At 44.1% G+C, this 24,296-nt stretch overlaps 2 protein-coding genes across 9 annotated transcripts in view; one reads left to right on the forward strand and one right to left on the reverse strand.

The window, feature by feature from the left end:
• Positions 1 to 595: 595 nt before the first annotated feature.
• PHF11 (PHD finger protein 11) lies at positions 596 to 23,755 on the forward strand. 8 transcript variants are annotated; one of them, XM_075139652.1, is made up of 13 exons: positions 597 to 702; positions 3,418 to 3,561; positions 4,150 to 4,266; positions 5,164 to 5,299; positions 6,790 to 6,897; positions 7,659 to 7,792; positions 10,829 to 10,875; positions 14,157 to 14,215; positions 15,666 to 15,732; positions 17,336 to 17,458; positions 17,585 to 17,665; positions 18,806 to 18,877; positions 22,840 to 23,755. In XM_075139652.1, the coding sequence occupies exons 4-13, from the start codon at positions 5,192 to 5,194 to the stop codon at positions 22,977 to 22,979; spliced, it is 939 nt and encodes a 312-aa protein (XP_074995753.1). In that variant the 5' UTR covers positions 597 to 702; positions 3,418 to 3,561; positions 4,150 to 4,266; positions 5,164 to 5,191; the 3' UTR covers positions 22,980 to 23,755. The 8 variants fall into 8 exon arrangements, with proteins under 8 accessions (XP_074995750.1, XP_074995753.1, XP_074995751.1 ...); XM_075139649.1 differs by lacking the exon at positions 4,150 to 4,266 and having other exon boundaries at positions 596 to 702; XM_075139654.1 differs by lacking the exon at positions 17,585 to 17,665 and having other exon boundaries at positions 598 to 702.
• The window catches only part of RCBTB1 (RCC1 and BTB domain containing protein 1), a 32,062-nt gene continuing 26,637 nt past the window's right edge, over positions 18,872 to 24,296 (reverse strand). Inside the window, exon 13 of the mRNA XM_075139643.1 lies at positions 18,872 to 21,408. The gene's annotated coding sequence lies outside the window, so the exon portion shown is untranslated. The remainder of the gene's footprint in view (positions 21,409 to 24,296) is intronic.

A 24,296-nucleotide genomic window follows, 5' to 3' on the forward strand; every position in this document is an offset into this window, starting at 1 on the left:
AGCACCACGATGGCCGGGTATGGAGCCAGCGCACTGCAGCTGCCTCCTCCTCCACTGTGGAGGGACCGACTGAACGAAGGGCCTCATGGCTGCGGGAGGCACACCACCTCGTCCCGGCCTTTCCTGCCCTTCTCTTGAACCAGCTGCTTGGTCGGATGTCACCCTGCCAGCCCCACACTGGGCACCGATCGCGACCGCCCCATCATCTCACCTGCCGTCCCCCCTATCCTGGTTAAGGGACGTGCAAAAATGAACGGGGGCTATGGGAGGATGCAGGATGTCCCGTTCCCCGTGGGGAAATCCGTTGGGAAATGGCTGCCCGACGGCGGCCACCGGGAGTGACGGGCGCGGGTATCGAACCTGCGGTTTTGGCCCCGGCACGCCCAAAGGCGCGGGGGATGGGCCGAGCGCCGCTCCCTCACCACGTGATCGGCGGAGCGGAGCGCCTCCAGTCCCCTCCCCTCCACGCCGGAGCCGCAGCCAATCAGCGCCGGGCAGTTGCACCACGCGGAGCCCCGCTCCCTATGCCCCCCGCACGGACATCGGCGGGCGGCCACTGAGCAAGCTCCGTGCCGCGGCTGGGCACGCCCACTTCCGCGCGGGAGAGTTGGGAGGGGGGGGGCATAGAGAGCGGGCGCGGAAGTGGGTGCTCGTGCGGGCCGGGCTGCGAGGACGGGGGTGGATGGTTCCCACCGCCCCGCGGTAAGTCTCACTGCGGAACCGAGGGGGGGAGGAAATGGGGCCACCTGGTGTTCGGACCCCCTCAGACCTGCCCACCCACCCCCCCCGGAGTCTCAATGAATGGGCCCGGCTGGAGCTCGGGGGAGAGCGGGGCTGGGGGAGGGGCCGTGAGGACGACCCAGGGTTTCCCTCAGCGGCGGTGGCCGTTGTCGTGGAGCCCCCTGCGACCGGGCCCGCCTCGGCCCTGAGCCTCCCGGGGCGGCTCTGCCGCTGTGTTTAAAATGCTGGAAGCGGTGTGTCGGTAGAGGATAAGGTGTATGGAGCACATCAGGGGGCACTTGAGGGCCTCTAACAACAGAAGTCCAGACATCTCCCACCCGGAGTGCTGCCTCCAGCTCTGGGTGCTGAGCACAAGGCAGACACGGACCTGTTGGAGCGGGTCCAGAGGAGGGATGTGAAAATGATCAGAGGGCTGGAGCACCTCTGCTGTGAAGAAAGGCTGAGAGAGTTGAGGTTTCAGCCTGGAGAAGAGAAGGCTTCAGGGAGACCGTATTGCAGCCTTTCAGTACTTAAAGGGGGCTTATAAGGAAGAAGGGGAGTTTTTACCAAGGTTTGTAGTGACAGGACAAGGGGCAATGGTTTTAAACTGAAAGAGGGTAGGTTTAGATTGGATGTAAGGAAGAAATTTTTTACAGTGAGGGTGGTGAGACACTGGCACAGGTTGCCCACAGAAGTTGTGGATGCCCCATCACTGGAAGTGTTGAGGTAAGGGTGGACGGGGGTTTGAGCAGCCTGGTCTAGTGAAAGATGTCCCAGCCCATGGCAAGGGGGTTGGACTAGATGGCCTTCAAAGGTCCCTTCCAACCCAAACCATTCTGTGATCTTGCAAATAGGTGAGAATTTAGATCTGATGAGGCACCCTCCAGTCACCCCCATCACTTGGATCAGATGTGTTAACATACATCTTTCTAAAGAAAATATTTTTTTAGATCTTTGAAACTGTTTTCTCTGTAGCAAGTGAAAGGTGATCAGCAAGATGGATTTCTTTGTTGTTTTTGTTCTGAAAACTTTGCAAAGGCTGGATGTGTTTATGCTGCTAATGACTTGGGGAAGAACAGGGGAATGCATGTGCAGGTCATGCCCAGCTAATACATGACCAGCAGTGCTTCTTTCCCCACAAAGTGCAAATGGAGGACGCAGTGAGTGTAGGGTGATAGGTGTGTAATTTCCTTCCTTCTCACCACTTCAATAAATCAATCCTTCACTGTACTGGGGTGAAGAGGAGAGCAGAGCAGGAGCTAGGGCAGTCGGTTTCGGTAGCATGCTGGAAATCAGGGGACTAGAGTTCTTTTCCTTACTCCCCTACAGATAGCTGAGTGACATTCTGTCTCTTAATTTTCTCCTGTGTAAAAATGTGTGTATTTATGTGCGAGGATGCTTTCAGAATTGGCTCTGGAGAGGAAATACTTAGAGAAACTGGTAATATTTCAGCAAGGTGTATTTGGAAGTGGCACAATCCCTGTGCACTTGCCAACATTTTCATCCCTTTTTACTTTCTGTTTCATTTCCTGTTGTCTTCCATTTTGTCACTGTTGCAAAAAAAAAAACAAACCACAACTTACTTGTAGGAAATGGCACAGGTACCAGAGAAGCAGCCAGAGGCATGTGACTGTTTCTTTCACTCAGCTGCTTCTCCTCTGTCATCTGTTCTGCAGCTTCTTTTGCTCTGTCATTACTGAAGGGCAGTGGAAGGGCCACCAGCTCTTACAGATTAAGCTCTTGGTCACCTTAGGTTCCCACAATCCGCTTCTGTGGCAGTGAAAGTGAAAGCTATGAAGAGTTGCAGAAGGGCTTTGTGACAGCGAGTGGTTTGGCTATAAAATAGCAGGTGAAAATTTAAAATAAGTGGAAAATGATGCATGTCAGAGCAACAATTGTAAGGCTGATGCCCTCTGATATCACTTAGGAAAGAGATCTGGGAGACTATAATATGTAGTTCTGTGAAAGTGTCAGGTCCGTGCTCAGAAGCAGTCCAAAATGTGATTGAAATATTAAGAATTATTAAGAAAAAAAAACAGAAAAATACAGAGTGCCATTGTGACTTTATATTGTAAATGGTAGCCCACCCTTCTGAAGGTCGTTTGCTCCTCTTGGAACATAGCAAGAGTAGGGAAGAGATTGAGAAGTGACAGGGATGATCAAAGATGCGGAGCAGCTTCTGTAGAAGGAACAACTAAATAGTTTCAGATTCTTCAACTTGAAAAAGAGGTAGTAGGATAAAGAATAACAGATCTATGCCCTGACGAGTGTTACTGGAGGAGCTGAGTAAGGAACAATTTCTTGTCTCTTCAGACAGATCCTGGGCTGTCAAATGGAATCTGTGAGCAGCAGGCTTAAGACCTGCGAAAGCAAGGGGTTGTTTAGGCGAAATGTAATTAAACTATGGAACTGGCACCATGCCCTTAGCCGCTCCCTTCTCACTTGAGAGCAGCCAGCCAGATCCATTGCCCCGTTTAGCTCAGAATCATGTCCCTGGCAGTAATCTGTAGCAGGAGGCTAGGGAGGAGCACAGGGCCGAAGCAATGCTCCTGTGGGGGAGAGGATACGGGTGCAGGCTGGCTGCTTCCGTGGTGAGGAATGGCCAAGAGCTGTCCTTCCGCCGCTTCAAGGTTCCTGCAAAGGCACCAGAGTAACCCCAAGGCTGACCTTGACTGAGTGTCCTCTGTTCTCCGGCAGCACCAGGATTTCTCCTGAGCCTGTAAGAACACCAGGGACTGTAGACTCCACCTTTAGCCTCTTCCTCACGAAATTCCTAGAGCCCCCGGAGCTGGATCCTCTGACTGGGCCTGAGCAGGGCCTATGTATCTGCATCGATTCCAGGTATTAGCTTGCTGCAGAGAACTTTTCCTGAGTTCTAGACCATTCAAACTCTAGCTTGTTTTGCTTTTTAATTTTTTTCCGTCTTTGTTTTCTATTCTATTTCTAATATTTCTATTTCTATACATTTCTATTTGTTTCTATCTTATTTATTTAATGCTTAAGTTCTGAGACTGAAGTGATGGTCACTGTATAGATGGATATTGGAAATCAGTCTCTAGCCTGCCTTGCTTACAAGAGGTAGAAGGATGGGGGGAAAAAACCCAGATGTTTGTGGAGGCAAAGTGACTTGCTGTGATTAAGTAAATTCTCAGTGGCAGAGCCAGAGGAAAAAAAAAAAATCCCCTTCTACTCTGGTGTGCTTCTCACTTGAGACTACCCCCTCTGTTTTATGGAAGGGAGATGGGAACTAATGAAAACAGAGGTTGGCTGTTGAAAACCACAGAAATGTTGTGATATTTGCTGGACTGTGAGATTTCCTGCCTGTTTTGTACTTGGACCTTACTACCTCTCTCTCACTAGAATAATTTAACTTCAAATCTTCTTACTTCCTGAAAGTAAAAGCAGACTTTTCTTACCCTTAACCTGCAGGAGTTTGTGCTGTCAGAGGTGACGTCTCCAGCAAAGGGCAGTTTGGAGTATCACTCCTAGTGGGAGTGGGAAACTTGAAGATTTCTGCAGTGGACGTACACAGAAACCACAGACAAAGTAAAACTTCTGCTACTAATATGTGGCATGATGCTCTAAACTACTGGTTGGGTACGCGGGTAAAGGCTTATCCAGAAGCATTTAGACTGTTTTGTGAAATAAGTAGCTGGTCTTAACATTTTGCAGCTGCTGGGGGAAAAGAGAGACTGTGCGAAGAAGAGCAATTAAGACTTGAGCGGATATGGCCAGAAAAAAAAGAACAGATGTCCATGGGGCAAATCCCAGGGTATAGAGAAAATTATGTCGCTCATGTTAGCGCTCCACCTCATTGAGAGAGAATGTTCAAATCTCTCGTTTCTGACTCTGTCTTCTGCCCCCTTTTACTTGCAAGCCTCTTGACGCTTCTTTGCTACATCCTTTTTACAATAAGGGATTAGCGTTTCTTCCTTGTTTTCTGTGAACTCGTGGAAGGCACTGGAGAAGTTTGGGGACAGCTATTTTTCTCTCCCCGGTTGGCTTGCAGACCCACACGCAGCAGAACTAGCTTACGGAAAGCACTGCTATGAATGATTGACCTCCTCTAAATAAAAGGGGTTTCACATCTAGGGCTTGGCTTGCTGGCCCGCTCTTGGGCCTGTTGTTGGAGCATATGTTGCTGAGCAAGCTTGAAAACTCTTGTATTAACCCTTATGACTTGTTAGTGACTTTTCAAGAGGAAATAAACCAGTTTTCCTCCTGCTCTAACTGCTGGAGCTCCTGGGAGCTGGTTTCCATCCCACTGCTGTCCCAAGAGCGAGCTTTGCCTATTCTTCTAGTAGTTGGAGGAGCAAAGCACCAAGGTTCAGGGGATGTAGGTGAAAGAGCAGTTAGAGGGCAAGCGCTAGCAAGCTCTGCTTTCCTCTGTTCGTCCTGCTTGGCGTATGATAGCTGCATCAATTGCTTTGTGTTTTGTCCCAGTTTTCCTGCTCTAGGTGTTTTCCGGATAATGGCGAAGATGGTGAGAAGAACGTGTGCGTTTTGTTCAGAAGGGGAGGCTGGTTCTGTAATGTATATTGCCAAAGAGCGAAATATTGCCGCTCATCAGGACTGTTTGGTGAGTGGCTTTTAGTTGGTCGGTACCTAAGAGGCCAGAATTTTGGAGAGGGGGAGGACACGGCTGCACAGCTGGACAAGTTGATTTGTGGTGTTTTCATGCGTGTGTGTTCCTGATCAATGGTTCTAGACACACATAAGGCCTACCAGTAGGAATAGGGCTTCTTGAGACACTAAATTGAATGAGGCTTCTCAGACCACAGAAAGTTGTGTATTTAATTAAACCTTTGCAGGAAAATGTTCACATCACTTGATATATCAAGGTAAAAAACTTCCTAGTCTGTGCCTTTTATAAAATAAGGAATAAAAATATCAGAAGTTGATTATATAAAAATATCTGTGAAGCTCTAAGTGTGCTGTGACCCTAGAATATATTCACTCTCCTTGCTGTCAAAATGCCTCCCCTTTGTTCTGGGATCTTAGTGGAGCTGGTTCTTGGTGTGCAGAATCAATTACAGATGCCATATTCTCCCTTCAGTGAGGGTCGCTTAGTGCAGGAGATAGCTCTGCTGGAACAGCTTTCTGGCTTTCACTGTTCCAGCCTTCTTATTCTCACAGGTTTTATGTTTACATCTTTATTTTTCTACTTTTTTTTTTTTTTTTAGCAGAATGTTTCAGAAACATCTGATATCTATTTTACAGTGTTACTTGGATGTTTTGTTTGAAACAGATTGTGTTAGGGCTATAATGTTGCTTCAATGTTGAAACTTTCTCTCTCTGTCTCCCCCCCCCCCCCCCAACTTTACTAATTTCTCTGCCTTAGGCCTCTCTGCGCTGCTTGGCTTTTTTGCAGTTAGCTATCACCTTCTGAGCAGGCAGACTGTGCTTGCCAGTTGACGTAAGGGTAGCTCACTTTTGTTTGGAATTAGCTATATATAATGGTTAGAAAAAGTTGCTAAGAACTTCCCCTTCCTCACCTATTGTCATGGCTCAGCACTTCTATGGGAATTAAAGTGGCCCTAATGTGCATGTATGCATTTTTTGTGGGTTTCTCCCAGACTTTGTACAATGTTCCTATGTTTCTCATGCAGTCAGCTGTTGTCAGTATTGGACTGCACGGAAATTTTATTACAGAGAAATGTTGCATCTAGCTGTAAGTCTGAACAACTGGGCAGATAACAAGATGTTCAAGGTGTGGAGGTCTGTCAGCCGAAGAGCTTCTCCTCCTTGCTCTGCGCAGCCTGGCCTTCTAGACTTTCTTCATTACACTTCTTACTAAGTTCACTTTCTCACCTTGTTATCTTTTCTTAGTTCACCTTCAGGTGTGAAATCTCCTGTATAGACAGGGGAACTTCTTTTGACTGGGAAAAGGTTTAAGCACAGCTCTTTGTTCAATGTAGGTGAAACTTCTTAAAAACACAGAGAAAAATCAGCCTTTCTTAGGTAGGGCAAGTGCAAGAAGAAAAGATGTACCCTTTTTCTCTTTTGTCTGGAATGCACTGGTGACTGAGTCCCTCTATTAATTCTTAATATTGTCTCTTTTGTCTTTAGTTATTTTCCTCAGGATTTGTAGAATCTGAAGAGTATAACCCAGATAACCTGGATATAAGGTTTGATGTGACATCCGTGTTGAAAGAACTCAAGAGAGGAAAGCGGCTGGTAAGGAGTTTCTTTCTGAATCTGCACTTAGTCCCATTTCATAGTATTGAACGTTGTCTGGCCTGTTTCATGCTTGAAAAAAATGCAGAAAAGTACTTGGTCCTTCTGATCTATTAAGATTAGGGAAATTACAGATTTAGAGGTAGAAACATTGATTTGATATTATATTTGGTGAAATTTAGTTCATTTTGTATTAAAATGTGTTGATTTTTCTGGCCTTTAAGTCCTAAGTCTAAGTTTCCTAAGAGACTTTAGTAAAGGACTAAGCCAGTACCTGAAACAAAATTATGCAATCCGTAAGTCTAAAGGGAAACACCTTCTGGTTTTAGCAGAAGGAAGGTTATTAATATGAGGTTTTCTTATTGGCTTTGTCCTCAGCTGCCCTCCTCCCTTACATCCTGGGTGGAACTCTTTTCATTACGAATTAGCCTAGAAAACGTAAATACAAGCACTAATACCAATAGGTATTGAAATAACTTGGGCAAGATTTAGGGGAGAGGGGGAAGTTTCCCAGCCCTTACCTGGCTCTTTACATCATTTTACAAATTCATCAGTATGAAATAGGGGTAAGATAGCAAAAAGGTGGCTGAAATAATGACCAGGGTAGGAGTTTGCAGGTGTGAGCTTGCCTGATGAGTTTTACAGAGGCAACTTGCCATGAAAGATTTGATTTTTCCCACAGAGGATAGTATTTGCCTCGTATGGCAAGGTTTTCAGTAGCTGTCTGTAACGCTTACCTGCTAAACCTCATCCTGTTCTAGATGTGCAACTTCTGTCGCAAGAAAGGAGCCACTGTGGGATGTGAGGAAAGAGCCTGTCGCAGAAGTTACCACTACTTCTGTGCACTCTGCGATGATGCAGCAATAGAAACGGATGAAGTAAATGGAGTCTACCGGTATTTAACCAAGTATTTTCTAACTAATTATTGTCAAGATTTTGGTGGTGGTGTCAGGAGGAGAGACTTAAAAATTTTTTAAAAAGGAAATATGTTCTCCTCTCTTAAAGTGATGCTTGATCTTCTGTTCACAAGCAATAGGGGAAATGTTTTCCTTTCACAGGAAAACATCACAGCAGAGGGAAGGAATCTATTCAGTGTTTGAGCCTGCAACACACCTGAAAGATCACTAGGCCAAAACTGAGGAAGTCAGTCCTTGCTGGCTATCTAGCTAGTCGTCAAGGACCAAGATTTTTATTAATGTCACTCAAATTCTCCATTTCTGTTGGTTCAGAAGCTTCAGTAAATGCGGTCTGAGCACGGAGCAGGCTATAGCACTTCACGTTAGAGAAATTCTGGTAATTTTCCCTCATATGCTAGCAGAGATCTTTGTATTCCCACCAAAGATGTTCCTATATTTCAAGTACATTGCTAGCATTTTAAAGTAAATTTTCTGTCCTGATCATGCTAGTCCTGGTGTCCGCTGCCCTCAGGCTGACTGCATTGCTGTTAGTAGTAGAACAAGTTGTTTGGAAGATGTAGATGAAGGGCTTGAGAAATTGCGACTTTAGGGACCTTTTGGAGTGCTGAAGTTATAGTAAAGTCTGAGGTGGTCTGATGACCATTTCTGTGCAGGGCCAGAGAGATCACAGGCCATGTTAGTCTTAGATTAATCTGGTAGACCATCTCATCACTACTTGTTTCAGGAAAAGGTGGACTTGTGCAATCCTTAGTAGCAGTGAAAGATGGGTCCTTTTGTGTCAAAACACTTGCGCTCCTGGCTGCACTAGGGCTCTCAGTCCAAAACAAATACGTCTTTCTGCAAGGCTGTAAGCCCAGCTGTGTAGGGAAGATGATATGTTTAGTTTATGCTTATAAAGTCTTCAGGATTCTGCAAAGCTCATGAAAGAGTGTAGCTGGGAAGATGGAAACTTTCTATGATCACAGATTAAATGGCTCCCATCATATAGCTTTAGAAAGGATAGCTCAGGCTGAAGAACACTGAACTTCTCAAGATGTTGAAAAATGAATGGGACTGATAACAGTCTAGATACAAACTGGTAAAGAAGTGGTTGAATATATAGTTTGATTTGCTGGTTTTCTGAGCTGGTGACCTTGAAGGTTTGGAAGAGGGATCCTTAAAAATGCCTTTTATTAAGTCACTGTGGGAGACTAGTTGCTTGTCCTATATAGGAAACTAGGCTATAGCAACCTGTATTGAAGAGATGAAAAAGAACTGGATTAGAGAAAGATGGTGAGGCAGGTTTCAGGGATTTGAACCCAAAGGCTTTTGCACAATATCAGTGGCATAAATAAAGTACAAAATTTGTAGCTAGCCTGAAATTATTGGAGAGAAGAGGAACAAGACTTGAAAAACAGTGGGCATGGATTGACAGCCCCCCGCACTTTTTCATGGTGAAATATAACATACTGAAAAGCATATCAAAAGAAAGAGTTCCTTCGAAAGAGAGAGCTGCTGGTTTTAAATTCCGAGTTGCCATCGTTGTGATGATGAGCAGTGATGAGCAGAACAAAAAAGAGAAGGCATGCAGTGCTATGGAAGGGGCTGGTAAGAGTAGAGGTGGGGAAATAAGCACAATTTGTACTGCCATCTTGCAAAAATGATAGTAGGGAAGTGCTTCCAAATAAAGTGGCCTGAGTAGTAAAAGGTATTGTCTGTTCTTTATAAGATGTTCTTGTACTTAGGAAGGTTGTTTTTAACTGGGAAAGAATAGAATTAAAGGGAGGGAAGGAAAAAAAACAACCTCCAAAGGGCAATATTAGAAATTCAGGAATGTAAATAAGGTGCCTCCAGTACTTAGCTTTCTGATTTAATTGTTAGGCATGCATAAATCTGTTTTTTTGTGCATCAAAATGAATTTCATGCAAAAAAGCTGGCTCGTCAAGGAAACAGACTGCTTTTCTAAGGTCAGTGCTTCTATTTTGTTGAAATAAAAGAATGACAATGATTAGAAAATGTACTAGTAAATGCAGTTCCTTTAAAAATTGCTTCCAAACATTTGAACATTAGTCTTGGCAAATAGATTTGTAATTAAGAGATCAGCTAAACCACACTCTTGACAAGGCAATTTTGCTTAAAAAGTGATTTGGGATCCTTCTGTAAGAAAGGCATATTATAGAAGCTGGTTCACATTCTTTATACATTATTGTATCTGGAAGATAAGGAATATTTCCAGCTGTATTTGTTGCATTTGCCTCTTCCAAGGAATTCACATTGCTCTCCTAGAACCAGAGAAAATATTCCCATCTCACATATTGCTAAAGTCTTTAAGGAACGAATGGATTGAGCAGCTTTAAGCTATTGGATCTCAGACAGGGTGCCCTACTTCCTCAGGATTTGGGGACCACCTCATCAGGACTGGGCAGCGGAAAGGGAGGGGCACAGAGATCTCCAAGCAAGTAACTGGTACTGTGCGTGGTGGTGCAGTGCCAGCACATCATGCAGGGCTTGTAAGTTCAAGCTGACTGGTAAGCAGATGCATCTGAAGAGGTTCTGGACCTGGCCTGATTGGTACAGGGCAACGGGCAGAACTGAGGTAGCTACGATCAAGCAATATTAGTACTGTGGTATTTCATCTTTACAGCATTAATCTCATTTTAATAAGGCGTTTCAATAAGAGTACCCCTGCCACAGTGATCGCCACACCAGATGAAATGTATCTGACTGAGGATTTGAACAGTGAGCAAGTCCAAACAGAGTGGGATAATGGAACTGATAATTCAAAGCTTCAGTGTTCAGAGTCCACCGAGGCTCTAGAGGTACAAATACAAGCTTGTGCATGTATGTGACTTTACAGCAGGTGCTTTCCTAGGTGGGTAATGCTGAGCAAAAATGCTAATAATTTTTTTAAGCGTCTTTCAGTTTACGATCAATGAAAAGAGGGGAAAATATCTGTTAAAATCAGTCAGCATAACTCTGTTTACATATTTATTAATACTTTTTCTCTTTTTCTTAAAATTGAACTTAAATTTTAGAGTGTTCTGCCCAAAACATGACCCAGGCAATAGGACCAATCACTATGGTGAGTTTCTTTAATGGCTTCATTGATTTCATTTGTTTTAAAAGTTTGCATCCTACAGTCAATAACTCATTTGAACAAAATAAATGTTACTCCACCCTTATAATTGAGCGGTGGATTTCTAATCTTGCAGGAGTGGTTTGGTTGAGATTCATGCATATGCACAAAAATCGAGAAGGTTTTTTGAAGTAGGAAATGTTTATATTTGGTCTTCCCTGAATCTCCCTCAAAACTGACTTAAAACACTGTGGACCTGGTCCTTCATGGAATTATTCTGACTCTGTGCGGGCAGGTAGGCCCAAGCAGCTTGTAAAATGCATGTGAGATACGAGAGCCACGATGACGAGAGATGCACAAGCTTGCACTTGATTAGCAAAGAGAGGGCTGTTACAGAAGTCGTCACATTGGGGTTTTTATCCATAGTTACGTTAAAATGTTCACATTTGCATCTTCTGTATTCACTGCAGTAGTTTTTTAAATAGGGCCTTTCATTCTGAAGGATCCCAAAGAGCTTTTTAAGTGTAACAAAAGGGTTATACAACCTCTGTTTAAGGATTTCGTCATTTGCTATAGAAATGCAGCTTAATTTGGCAGTCCTGGTCCTTGCTGATTCAGAGGTAGTCAAGAATCTCACTGAATTAACCAAAGCTGTGACTTTGTTGACCTAATGCATACAATCCTGCTCAAAACAGAGTGGATCCTAGACTGGCCTTCACTTTGAAATTAAGCTCAATCGAACTGTCAGCATTAATGCTAAGAGCGGTGTGCTCCCACTGAAGTCTAGTGAACTTTGGCTAATCTTCTTGACAAAGTCTGGCTCCACACTGATGCCACTCAAGAGGGGCGGGTTAGGTGATTATCATTTAAACTTTTAGTCATAGGGTCTGGGGCTTCTTAGCCAGACATACAGTCCGTTTAACACCTGATATTGCTGTGGTTCACTAGCTAAATGCAGCTTCTTATTTCACTTAGTAGTTTTGCTTTTTACTTGTCCATAGTTTTGAGGCCTGACATTCCCTCCCTTTTTAAAATTAATTTGATTTCTGTGGTCTAATGGTTGTCGGTCTGGTGGGTCTGACCAGGGTCCCAGGTGGTCTCCTGCCCAAGTACTAGACAGGGCCAGGATTGCTTCGTTTCCAGTATGAGATGGGATTAAGGCATTAGGCCCAGCCCTGTAGACCACACCTCCTTCAAAAGGAAGGCTTAAATCTTATGAGGTTGAAGGTCTTGGTGTCTTCAAGTCCTGCATATACAATGTATGGCCTGTTCCCTGAGAAGAGAGTTTTCTCCTAGAGGAGGTCTTCCAGTGGCACTTAATTTGGAGACCCTCTGTTTATGAGGGGTAAATGGATTCTGCTGGCAGAATGGATGTCTGCCCTGCCTCCTGAATGAGCTTCTCCCACCTCTGAGAGAGTAGCTGTATCCCAGGGGGTTGGGAGCAGCTGTGAGGGTTGGGTAAATGACTCTTGGTTCCCCAAGCCCAATGTCTCCTGCCTCTGAGCACTCTCGGATGCACGTGTGGCGCTCAGAATAGCCAGGGGTGTCTGCTGGTGAGGTGGCTGAAGTAGCAGGTACTCTGCCTGGCCCACTCCTGGCCCGTCTGGGCAGGCGGGGGACACCTGTGCTGAGTGTGTTTGCAGGTCCGCACAGAATGGGCAATGAGACGGGCTGGGATGGAAGCGCTGTGGCTCCGTGGTAGAGTTTTGACTTTCAGGATCCAACTCAAGTGAAGTAGCTCAGCTGTTCCTCTGGGGCAGGCTGAGCCAGTGCTGGGCTGTGTGGGAGCAGGAGCTGGTACAAAAGGACTGCCTCTGCAGGCTTATTTTGCCCAGCAGCTTGGAGAAGATGGGGTCAAGGAACGTCCCCTTGTTCTTGGTTCAGACAACATTCCTGTGCTGAAATGTCAGCGCTCTGCTGTGTGATTGGAAGGACAAAGATGCCTTAGGAGCCAAGAGGTCTCCTTGCAGCTCTGTACAGCAGGGATGAAACAAGCTTCAACCTCAGCTTAACTGGAAATGTTGGATGTACCCAGAGTAAAGGCTGACAAATGTAGAAGAGTGGAGAACACTGTGGGGAACAGGAAGAGTTGGGCTACTCTTCGGACTGTATTCCTCTTTGTTTTATAAGGCATCCCTAAAGAACACATCAGGAAGCGCTCAGAAAATCCTACCACAGATCAAAGATGTCCTGCTAGAGAGGAAGCAACACTTTGTGCCTACACCAGCGTCTCCTAGATGGCTCCAAATTAGGCCACCCAGCCTTATTTTGGATGAAGTGAGAGGCTATGATTTTCCTTTCAGGCCATGAAAAATGCAAGTGTACAGCACCATACTCAAAGAAGAGTACCCAAAACCCAATCTTGTTTCAACAGCCTTCTTGTACCAACAGTAACTCCTCGTTCCTCTTAACAGGATGATTTCTAATAGGAAAAACCTTACTAAGTGCTGCCCAAAGGACATAGAGTTAAATGGGAAGGGGGCATATAACCCCACTGCATTTAAAACCCTCAGGTTTGGTGGGTGGTTGAACTCTTCTCCATCTTTCTCTGCTCCTGCAGTGTCTTCCTTGTCAGAGTTACCCTTCTCTGCTTGTGATGCTGTAGCTGTTTTCAGCAGCTGCCAGTTAGGATGTTGGAGAGAGGCTGGTACATGCTGATAGAAAGGACAGAGTGAAAGCAGATGATTTTGCAGAGATCTCATACCACGTCACTAAAACCACTTTGTAGCGTAAATAATATTAAACTTACAAGTCAAATTGCTTCTGGAGGCTTTCTAGGAGGGTCGTTACATCAATGAAAAACCTAATGCCAATTGTATGTCTTTGGGACACCTAAAATAATTCTTTATGTAGTCTTAGTTTTGAGGGTGTATTAACATAAACAAGAATTGACTGAAAAAAAAACAGTCATCTTTCATAAATTTGCTTGAAGTTTTTACCACCTAGAAGTAGCGCTGCTGCCAGGGAGAATAAGTTCACCCTGCCACAATCAAAAATCTTATGTTAAAAGCTGGGGTTTGCTTTATACTGAGTTTAAAAGGCAAAGCGATATCCTAACTCTACAGTGATTTGCACTTCTTCCTAATGGTACAGGCTTGTAATTTTTCTTAAATGGAAATAATGTGAATTCCACTGAAATGTCAGGTGTTTGGGGAAGCTGAAACATACTCTTGCCTTGCTACCCAAAGTGCCTCGCTTTTGTAGCTTTTTGGGAAAAGAGAATTTGAATAATGTGAAATCAGTCTGAGGTTGACACATTTGTTACTTTGCTGTTTCTTGATTCCTAGGTGCAGCTAGTAAGAGGAGAAGGCATGCACTGAAATCTTCCACCATCACGGAACAAATGGTAATTCTGAATTTAAGTAGTTCTAAAACAGGAACCTGCATCTGCTACAGCAAAGGACTTTTTAGTGAAGTATTTTGACAGTGTATTCAGAAAGAAACTTCCTCACAGAAGCAATAACTTTTCCTCTGCAGCTGCCTTGTTTTGATCTGGTCATTCTGTCAAAACAAAACTGTTTGCATTTGGAGCTGCTTCAGGCAGAGCCAATGCTGCCCTCATGTAACGTGGCACAAATGCGATAAGAACCTCTGAACCAGGCTGACTTGGTGGCTGTGATCTTGACATGACCAGAAAGAGCTTCCCTTTGGGGGCTCCTTTTCTTTGGAAGTGCTACGTCCCTCAGATTTGCTTAGGGCTTGACATAGTTTCCATGAAAAACTGCTTCTGATGAGTTGCTTGGCCTTTTAAATTGGCACTTGTGTGTGAGCTTGTGCTCATGGTAAATGTGGCAGATTGTCATTGCAGATCAGGCAGTTCTCAGCTCTGCCAGTGAAGATGGCCTTCCCAAGGGTTCAGGAGCTATCAAGCAGAGCATCGCTCTAGTTGCAGCGGAAATCCTTTTAGAGGCTGTGGTTAGAAAACCTGTAAATACAGCTCATTTTAAGTTTTGAGGTGATTCTCTTGGCTCCGTGGAAGTATGCATGGGAAGTCCCATTGACTTTTGGGGGGGTCGGGATTTCTCCTTTCTAGAAGAATTAGCATCCAGCTTTCCTTGGGAAAAACTTCTGCCTTTCCCAGGTCTTGAGATTAAAGGGAGGTCATGTGAGGGGGCGTGGACAATCTTTGCAGTTTTTATGTAGTCTCCAAGAATTTCTTAGCTGTAAATCCACTTACACTCCAGGTATTCTAACGGAGATTCATTTGACCTGTTACCCACAGTAATGTGCTGTTTCTACTGCTCTCCAGTGCTAGTGATCTCGGAAATCAATACAAACACTGCAGATAAGAAGCTGAGGGGCTCCAGGCGGGATAAATTGTTTACCATTGTGTAAGCAATACATTTTTACACTAGTGGAGTTTTGTGACAGAGCTTAAGAATTATTTGTAGTACTGTGGTATGATGTGGAACAGCAGAGAATGACTGTGTCCTGTCCAAAGGAAAAAAAAATATTCCCCCTCTCCTCTCAAATCCTTTCTAGTATTACATCAGGTCTAGGGAACTAAACATCATTTGCACTGGGGGTTAGCAGGTAGGCATTTGTTAACACCTGTGCTATTTGTAAATGCAGTAATTAAGGAGGGTGGCGCCCCAGGTGTTGGGCTTTTCTTAAAGTTTTTGCTTTGAAGCAATTTTTGTTTCCCTTTTTAAAAACGGCACGTCTGGAGAGGAATACTGCTAGCTGTGCAGAGAAGCTGCTTTTTATCTTTCTGCTAATATAGAGGTAAGATAATGAAAACAAAGCAGTAAATGTCAGTATGATGTAAAAATACGCTGTTTTGATTTTTCTTACAGAGCACAGAAGAGACAGCAGAAGAAAACAGTTTACGAATACTAAAAAGAAAAAACAACAGGCATAAAGGTGCGACTCGCTTTATAGAACAACTAGGAGATACTGTAATCTGTTATGTTGAAGTTCAGAGCTTGGAGGTGGCTGATAACAGCAAATGTATCTCTATTATTCTCCCGAGATGAGTGACTCTCCAAGCTCTGGCAAGGGAGCGGAAGTCTGATTTGCAGAATGACTGTGCAGGTTTTAATAATTGTGCAGCAAACGAATCTCTGTGCTTTGGCCGAGGCTTGCTGCGCAATGCGAGCTGGTGAATTCACCTGGGAATGCCCCTGCTCTGGTTGGCTGCTGTGTTCAGCTGCGTGACTCCAGCAAACAGGGGTGCCTCTGCCCGATCCCCCCCTCCTCCACATCAATGCAGCTAAATTTAAGATGTAATCATTTCTTCTTCACCTCGGTCTCCTTGCTCTGAGCTCCTCTTGAAAGAGAGGGGTGCAGCTCTGCCAGGTGGTGCTCTGGAATGGGTTAGCAGAGGGGGTGCTGTGAGGGGTGGGGGTTGAGCTGCAGCCCGGCAGTGAGAGAGGAGTTCGGCGCAGCTCCAGCAGGAGCTCTGGCTCACTGGGCAGGCATGGGGCTTGCTACAGTTACTGCTGCCACCACTGCATGCTTATGTTATTTTGAACCTGCATAAATATGGTATTACAAGAGTGAAATCAACCACTGGACCCATCCTTCAGTTCTGCAGTTTTCATGTTACCCCGACAGTCCTACTGCAATTGCTTGTTGGGATTCTGCTGTCGCTTGGAAGTTTGGAAGGCGTTAGTGGTGATTATTCACTTTCCCATGGCTATGCTTAATACGTGGGCACGGTATTGTAACAGTAGGTGGCTGCCTAATGTTTTTTCTGAATTTTTACTACCACTATCAAGAATGGAACCTATAAAGAATCCTGGAATACTTGTAAGGCATCTAGTATAAGTGAAATGGCATTTCTCTTCTCACAAATGTCTCCAGAAAAAAGTAACATTGTTTTTAATGGAGACTGGCAGACTTCTGTGAGCTGTCTGATAGCTCTTTCCTTTTGGACAGCCCCTTGAATTGATCTTACTGAAACCTGTCACTAACCTGCTGCTCTGAGATGAAGAAAAAATAGGTAGTTATTTCCCTAGCAATCCAAATCTGACAAAGTAGGTGTATAAAATGGGTTGTAATAAACGAGTTTAATGCCTGGGTGACTTGGAGTAAAAGTAGCCTTAATTCTCTTACCAAATCCAATACTGCTTCACTTCTTGCACTGTTTTCTATCCTTTAGCCTGTTCAGTCCACAGTGTGGTTATGAGGATTGGGAGGAAAAAAAAGCAAGACAAATCGCCTGCTTTCCTACACTGGGGGTATCGGGAATGGTGCATTTAGAGTTGTGGAGATACTTGCTTTTGACGAATGAAGCCCAAATCTAGAGCTTAGGTAATTTTATACCTAGCGCAATGCTTACGTTTGCCTGACCACTGAGAAGGGCTGAGTGGGTAGCTGGAGGAGCCAGGGGTTTGCATAAGTATTTGTTACTGGAAGGGCGACTTTAACCAAAGTTTTAATTTCTGAAGCGAGCGAGTGAAGCCCATGCAGCTGTCGTCAGGATCACTTCTGTATAAGAGTGTGTGTTTTTGTGTTTTCACAGTCCGAATAGACTTTCTTAGGAAATGCAAGCAAGCTGGGCTTCTGGATGACATATTTGAAGAAATGCTGGACACGCTTCACCTGGCGCAGGAAAAACTGATGGATGACAACACTTCAGAAACAGGTATGGAGACCCATGGGGGACTCTGCTTGCAGAGCAGAAATGCTGATCTGAATGCCGGGCACTCGGCCCTGGGTCACCTTCCTGAGGATACTTCTGTAGTGCCAAATAACTGTCTTATTTCTGCAGCTGCACAGCAGATGGAGAGTGAGTATTTTTTGGTATACCTGTGTCAGCAGAGGAGAAGAGCTGCCAATTCAGCATGCTCTAGTAAGGCCTTCTAACTTTGAATTTTTGAAGCCACCTTTTATCCGTTGGCATAAGCATAGGTAGGTTCGGCCAGACCTCTCCTCCCAGGCACTGATGGAGAGAGAGGTCCTGAAGAGAACTGGAAGGTTTTATTTGGATTGTAAGTCTGTGTTGTTCTTAGAGCTTCACAGAGGGACCAGCTATCTGTTAATACCAGCACTCTCTTTTGAGGGGAAAATCCCCGAGTATGTACCTTTTAAGTCTTTGGATGATTAGTTAGAACTTTAATGTCAGCTGTTAGTGCGTATTTGGGGGTTTTATGGGTTTAAGTATCAGCTTGTATGAAGCACTTTGTTCTTGGAGGATTCCACTCTAATGTTGCTTTGTCCACGACACAGTTAAAGAAAATTTCAAACCTTCCTGTCCTATTGTCCTCCCAGTTTTACAAAGTTATGAATAATACCTTTGGATAAAGAATGCTAATTTATGCAAAGTAACTGAAGCACATGCATGGAAAGTGAAATGTCCCACCTGGCTAAACCTTCCTCACGAGCAGCTTGCGTGTAACATGACAGCAGCTGCTAGAAGCAGTAATGAAGTCCAGGACACATTAGGGGTTCAAAGGCCTTTACCATTAAGCAAATCTCTTAACGGTCATGTGAACTCTGTAGGTATTTTGTGTTTTGTTTCATTGGAAGCCTCAGTTATGAAACTGAAGCATAATTCTGGGCTGGCTTTTAACATCAAACAGTGACAGCGCTGTCTCACCTGTCACATAGTCTGTTAAGAGGAATTGGTATGGTCAGCCCTGCCGTTACATGTACAGTCCTGACGATAGAATGAAATATGACTTAAGCATATTACTCATTTTTAAATGGACTGTTCACGTGGTGCAGACCCAGAAAGGGAATTACAGGTAGGTCCCCTTTCCTATTTTCTGTATGAAACAAAAAAAAACCCACAGTAGAATTGACAAATTGGTCCTTCTTTCTCAATATAGACTGTATGAGAAGGAAGACATCTTAAAACCTGAAGCAACCGGTATGATATAAAATAAGTAATTACTGTTTTGTGCTACTTCTAATGTAGGGCTTTGCATTAACATGATGGTTCTGTAAACCTTTACTCAGTAATATTAAATCAAATTATCTCTTTCCCCAGAGTACGAAGAAACAGTGATGTCACTCTTTGACTGTGGACTGTTTGAAAATATACTGACAAATATTCATTCAGGTATGTGAAAAAAGCTGTCAGAGCAGCAGCAATTGGTATAGTTCTTGGCATTGAGGTTATTCTTCTAAGCATTTTGATAACATGACCATTTAAAATGAAAATTCCAAGGAACTTTTTTATCAACATTATATATATAATTGAATAAAAGCCATTGCTACCTGAATCTTTAGAAATACAGTGTGTCAAATCTGGCTGGCTGACCTGAAGGGGAAGGCAAGTCACAGTTCCACAGCTCTGAAAGACCAAAGGGTCTCTGCCCCGGAGGAACTTCCCCCTCCTGCAGGCTGCACTCCTGTCCTCTTTCTGCAGGTTATGTCCCTTCTCCCCCGCAGCCTCCCTTCGGCAGCTTGCCTGCGTTACAGCTTTGCTCCTGTCTGACGAATGCTGTTCAGACTGGCTGCTGTGTTTCAGTTAAAAGCATTAAATGCTATGAGCAGAACTTACCTGGACCTGATGGCAATTGTAACGTGCTCTGAAAAACAAGTTGAGAGTGTTCACAGAGCGAAACGAAAACAAGGGCAGGAGCGGTTGCTTGGGACCACCGCTGCAGAAGGAAACTGCAGGGCTTGGACTCCAGTCTCGGCTATTGTAAGCAACAAGGTTAAAACTGTTCTTCAGATAGGCAAGTCTCTTGCTCTCATTTCCCTCGCTAACAGTTAGCAACCTTGTTCTAACTTCTGCTTTAATTTATTCCTGGGAAGGGATATGGGAAATGGGTTTTAATTAGCTAACGCTGAGGTTCAGTGTGTGTTTGCTGTTTCCCTGTTCCACCTTCACGCGACTGAAAAAGCCAGGCCCTCTCTTTAGTCTCCTCGCGTTTAAATTCCTCTTTGGGAAATGGGAGTGACTGGTGTGGCAGAGTTATCTGACACAAGGTTCCACCAGTGCCTCATCGCTGCTCATAATTGCTCATGAGACACAACCTTGGATCGCACTTGTTTCTTTCACAGCTGCATCAATTATTTCATCCCCTTTCATCCTCTTCTCAGCTTACAGGAGAAATTCTTGAAATTGGCACCTATGTATGCACAACCATGTGATGCTCGTGTAAAAGTTGTCCTCTCTCCATTTCCCCACAACTTGAGCAGCTCAGTTCTTCCTGTACCACGCAATCTTCTTTTCTGATGCCATCAGCCTGATTTTAATTTCAGGGTCAATAATGAAAATGCACGTCAAGGTTGGTTTCAAAACCGATCGAGAGGAGCTCTTAAAATGAACCAGTCAGAAAGGAATGATAAGCATGTTCATTACAAGTGGAACTGCAGGGAGGTAGGGAGGGAAGGAAATGGCTTTTTTTTGTGTGTGTGTGTGTGTCCCAGTCTGTCTTCCAAACTCTAGTGGTGTATGAAGGACTAGTATAAACACCGTGTTTTATTCATCTTTTTCCTGGAACTGGTGATTTTGGGTCATCTGAGATGCTTTACCTTCAATCCATTTTTTCATTTTATCTTTTTTTGACTTCTTGGATCATTGTGCAAAACCTGTACTAAAGCCTTGCGCATCAGCACAGCAAGGTTACTCTGGGCTGTAATTGTTGATACTGCTTTTTTTAAATCCCTTTCAGATATAGGGATAAATGGTTCTGTTGTAGCCTGCAGCTTTACTGCAAACTTGACTGCATTTAAAACTCTTCATGTGGGAGCTGCTATTGCCTCATCAGTGACCTCAAAATTCTAGTTTGGAGATTCTTGTTCTCTCTTCCAAGGAAAAGTGACTTCCTTTAGTTTTGCCTTCTGCTCCATTGCCACGTGTCTTGCTTGGGGCGATACCTCCATCAGCTTTAACCTCTTCTTTCTGCTGGTCAGCAGTCTGTTCAGCAGCTTTTGAGCTCCTTGGTAGCATTTGTTTTCAGGGGAGCTGTAGCAGTGAATTCTGCCACGTAGTTGTGCAGACAAAGGCGGCGATACTTTAACTCTGTTGTGTGGTACCTTTCCCGAGAGCCCCTGAGCACCTGTCTTACGGAAGAGCGAGTGCAGTCATTCCAGGTCCACATTCCGCAGGCCATTCCCGATGTTACAGAAGTACATACTCTTTCCCTTTAGGTCATCTCCTGTATGAGGTGGAAGGTTCCCAATCTGTTACCTGCCTTCCTATGGAAGCATTCGCATAGGCCAGTCATTCCCATCACTGACATCTGCCTCTGGGCTATTTCTGTTTCTGCCACGTCCTTTTGGAAGAAGAGAAATGGAGCCGAATGTCTTCCATCTGTAGGTCACCCGTATGCCACACACAGTGACACAATCATCACGTTTGCTCTTTGTTTTGTTTATTTCTGATAATTTATTAATTCGTATCCAAGTATTCTCTAAGAGTTTTTTCTCCAGCTCCCACTCGTGCATGTCCAGTTTTTTCTTCAAATACGTGCCTGCTAGTTCTGTTAACCACGTAGACTTGATACCAGTTGGAAACACCGTAAAGGCTGCCTGTGGCATGCAGTGAAGACGACGATTTCCATTGCAGTCTTGTCAGCTGTTGAGCTGTCAAACAGTGGGCGCAGGCTACGATGGACACTGGCGGGATGTGACACCCGACTGCAGAGGAAAGCAGAGAGGAGAGGGGTCACCTGCTCGTTTTCAGTCAGAGCTAGGGTGAGGCGTCAAGTCCCTCGTCAATGCACCGCTACCCAGAATTTTCAAGAGGCAGTGGACACCACTGTCCTTCTGGCTGCCTGTTTCCAACATCCACACTCAGCCTCATTGGGCAACGTATCTAAAAACGCATTATAGAAGTGTGTGCACATACATAATCTTCCATGTACGCACACAAACAGCAGCAGTGACGGGCTTTCTGACAAAGAGGAAGCAGCAGGGGGAAGGCAGAGGCCTTTTTTTTTTTAAAAAAAAAAAAAAAAAGAAAAAATCACAGTTAAGGATGGTTCAGGCTCTGTAATTCAGAATGAACAGGGGCAAACGTCTGGAGCTGCTTTCCCCACTCTACCCATTACAACTTTGGAGACCTCCTTCAATGTCTTCCCCCCAAAAAAAGAAAAAAATACATTTTGCTTCTCACTAAAATCTTAACTCTGGTATTCTCGCACACTGTGAGGAAAACCTGTTTGTTGTTCACGGACTAACGTTGCTGCTCAGAGGTCACCGACACCTCTGCGTGTTTTGTTACTGAACAAAGCGAGTGCTTCACTTAAAGCTTAGCGTTAACAATATAAGGTTATGGTAATGCTTCTGAATTCTAGTGAGGCCTGTTGCTGAGCTCTCCCCAATTTCAATAGTCTTTACCATTAGGAGATGGAAGCGGCAGAGAGAAGCAGAAACCCAGTCAGGCAGGGCTTTGCAAGTAAGGAAGGAACTGGGTTGATCCCATCAGCACATTGGCAGTAACTGTTTTGCCGGAAGAAGGAACATTAAACGCTCTTGAGTCCTGTTTCTGGGAATCTAGCTGTTGAATGCAGTTGTCCAAACCATGTCTTTTTAGGTTGAATTTTGTGGTTGTTGGCTAAAATCCATTAGGCTTGTAAATTTAAGTGTGTAATTCAGAGATGTTATCTTTAAAGATTTAAAATGCATCTTTATTGGAGGAGTCCCCATACAAATCAATTCTGAAAATGGAACTGTTAAAGCTTATATGCAAAATATTAGTCTAGTTACTAACCCAATATTAATTTTTATGTTTGCTGTGATGGTTTAAATTAAATCTATAATGTAGCTAGTTTTGAGATTACAGTCTATGGATGACAAAGTATGTAACTCTGCTGCTTTGTGTTGTCTTTTGACGCTTTAATACTTCAGCTGGTCTCTCCCCTAGCGCACACAGCCCATCTCTGAACGAAGAGACCAGGCGTGCAGGGTGTTGGGCTAAAGGCTTCGCTTCAGCAGGGCAGAGGTTTTATGATAGACTGAACTAAGCATCAGTAGCCTCTGCAGTGTTAATGCATATGTAACATGTATTTTAAACTAATAATAGTTACATACAAATAAAAGCTTTTATCCCTTTCTTTTTCATAATAGGAACAGAGGAGAAAATCCAGGAACTTCTGGAAAGCAGGAAAAGATTGGATAACAAGATTGAGCTACTGCAGGATTTAAAAGAAGTCATCCTTCCTACCCAAGAGAACACCGCTAGTACATCTAGCACCGTGTCTGAATAACCCCTCAGTCTGTCTGTAATGGTGTCAGTGTTTAGGATTTTCTAATGATAGAAACCATAGAGCACGTTTGGTCAGTGTCTTAAGTAATTACTCCCTCCGCCCTGCCCCAAGATAGGGACACAAAAGCAAGAACTGGGTGTCTTACTCGTTTTTATACCTCACTGTTGCAATAATTTTAAGTTGTCCCTTTCTTTAAATTTTACCGTGGATCAATGAGTGTTATACACCAAATTTAGCTTTTTTTTAAAGCTCAACAAAACCCTCTAATGAAGACTTTTTCTCAAAGACAAGGGAGCATCAGCTGCCACAGAGCACTTTTTAAAGTCACTTTAACTGTGGGTGGGAGCGCTCTTCTGACTGTGCAGTAACTGCTTCACTGCATCGAGACAGTGATGTTTTAAGGATCCCATTGCTGCTTTGGCTTTCCAAAGAAGGTAAATGAGCAGAACTTGCACTCAAAGAAGCCTTCTGAATTATAAGCAGGAGTTTGGGTTTTTTAATTGAATGATTCTTGATTGACTGCTTAATGTATAACTGGTTCTGCTGTATTGGCAGTGGTGAAACAGTGTTCGCAGGCAGACCAGGAATGGTTGGGCATCATACTCTAAACAACATGTACTATGTAAAATGGATCAAACAATGGACTGTATTGCCCTTTCTCCATTAAGAAAGAATATGACCTCTATGTGTTTTCTCTTAAAAAAATTGTTTGAATACAGAAAAGCATTGTTTAGCTACAAAAGGGTAAGTTAACAAAATAAAACATTTTTAAGAAAGCTGTGTATTTAGTCATGCTCACTAGCCCAACTGTTGCATGGGGCATGGCTGAGGAGGGGGTATGCTGTCACACCATAATTTAACTACACCTTGCTCTCCGCAGCAAGCAGAGCAGGATCAGAGTGATCCATTGCCCTAGTGATCAGGTCAAACACCACTTGTCATGACAGGCTGCAGCACCATCCTGTCACAACAGCTGTACTCGCTCCATGACTAGTAAAAGTTCATAGCTTGAGCTTGTTCTGTATGAAGGCGGAGATCAGTAAGCACAGAATAACATTCAAAACATAAGCTCTTGGGGTAGAACTGTTAGCTGTGCCTGACAGAACGAAATACTACTATTTCCACTTGCTTATACAGTCCAGGCCTGCTGGCTGGCCAGGACTAGAAACACAACCTGTTTACAGCCTGAGCCAAGGACTCGAGCGCTACTCACAGCTATTCTGCCTAGAAAACTCCCACCTAAACCAAAAGTGTATTAACACGAAGCATGGATTTATCTGTTATTAGGGAACAAAGATGCAAAACTGTCATAGGAAA

This window comes from Calonectris borealis, chromosome 1 (genome assembly GCF_964195595.1).
Source record: "Calonectris borealis chromosome 1, bCalBor7.hap1.2, whole genome shotgun sequence".
In the NCBI taxonomy this organism is placed as follows: Eukaryota; Metazoa; Chordata; class Aves; order Procellariiformes; family Procellariidae; genus Calonectris; species Calonectris borealis.

Excerpts from the sequence above, each read along its gene's own strand:
- PHF11 (XM_075139649.1), top strand. The coding sequence starts at position 683 with ATGGTTCCCACCGCCCCGCG. Across the intron at positions 5,300-6,789 it reads CCGCTCATCAGGACTGTTTG|TTATTTTCCTCAGGATTTGT; the intron begins GTGAGTGGCTTT and ends TTTTGTCTTTAG. Across the intron at positions 6,898-7,658 it reads TCAAGAGAGGAAAGCGGCTG|ATGTGCAACTTCTGTCGCAA; the intron begins GTAAGGAGTTTC and ends ATCCTGTTCTAG.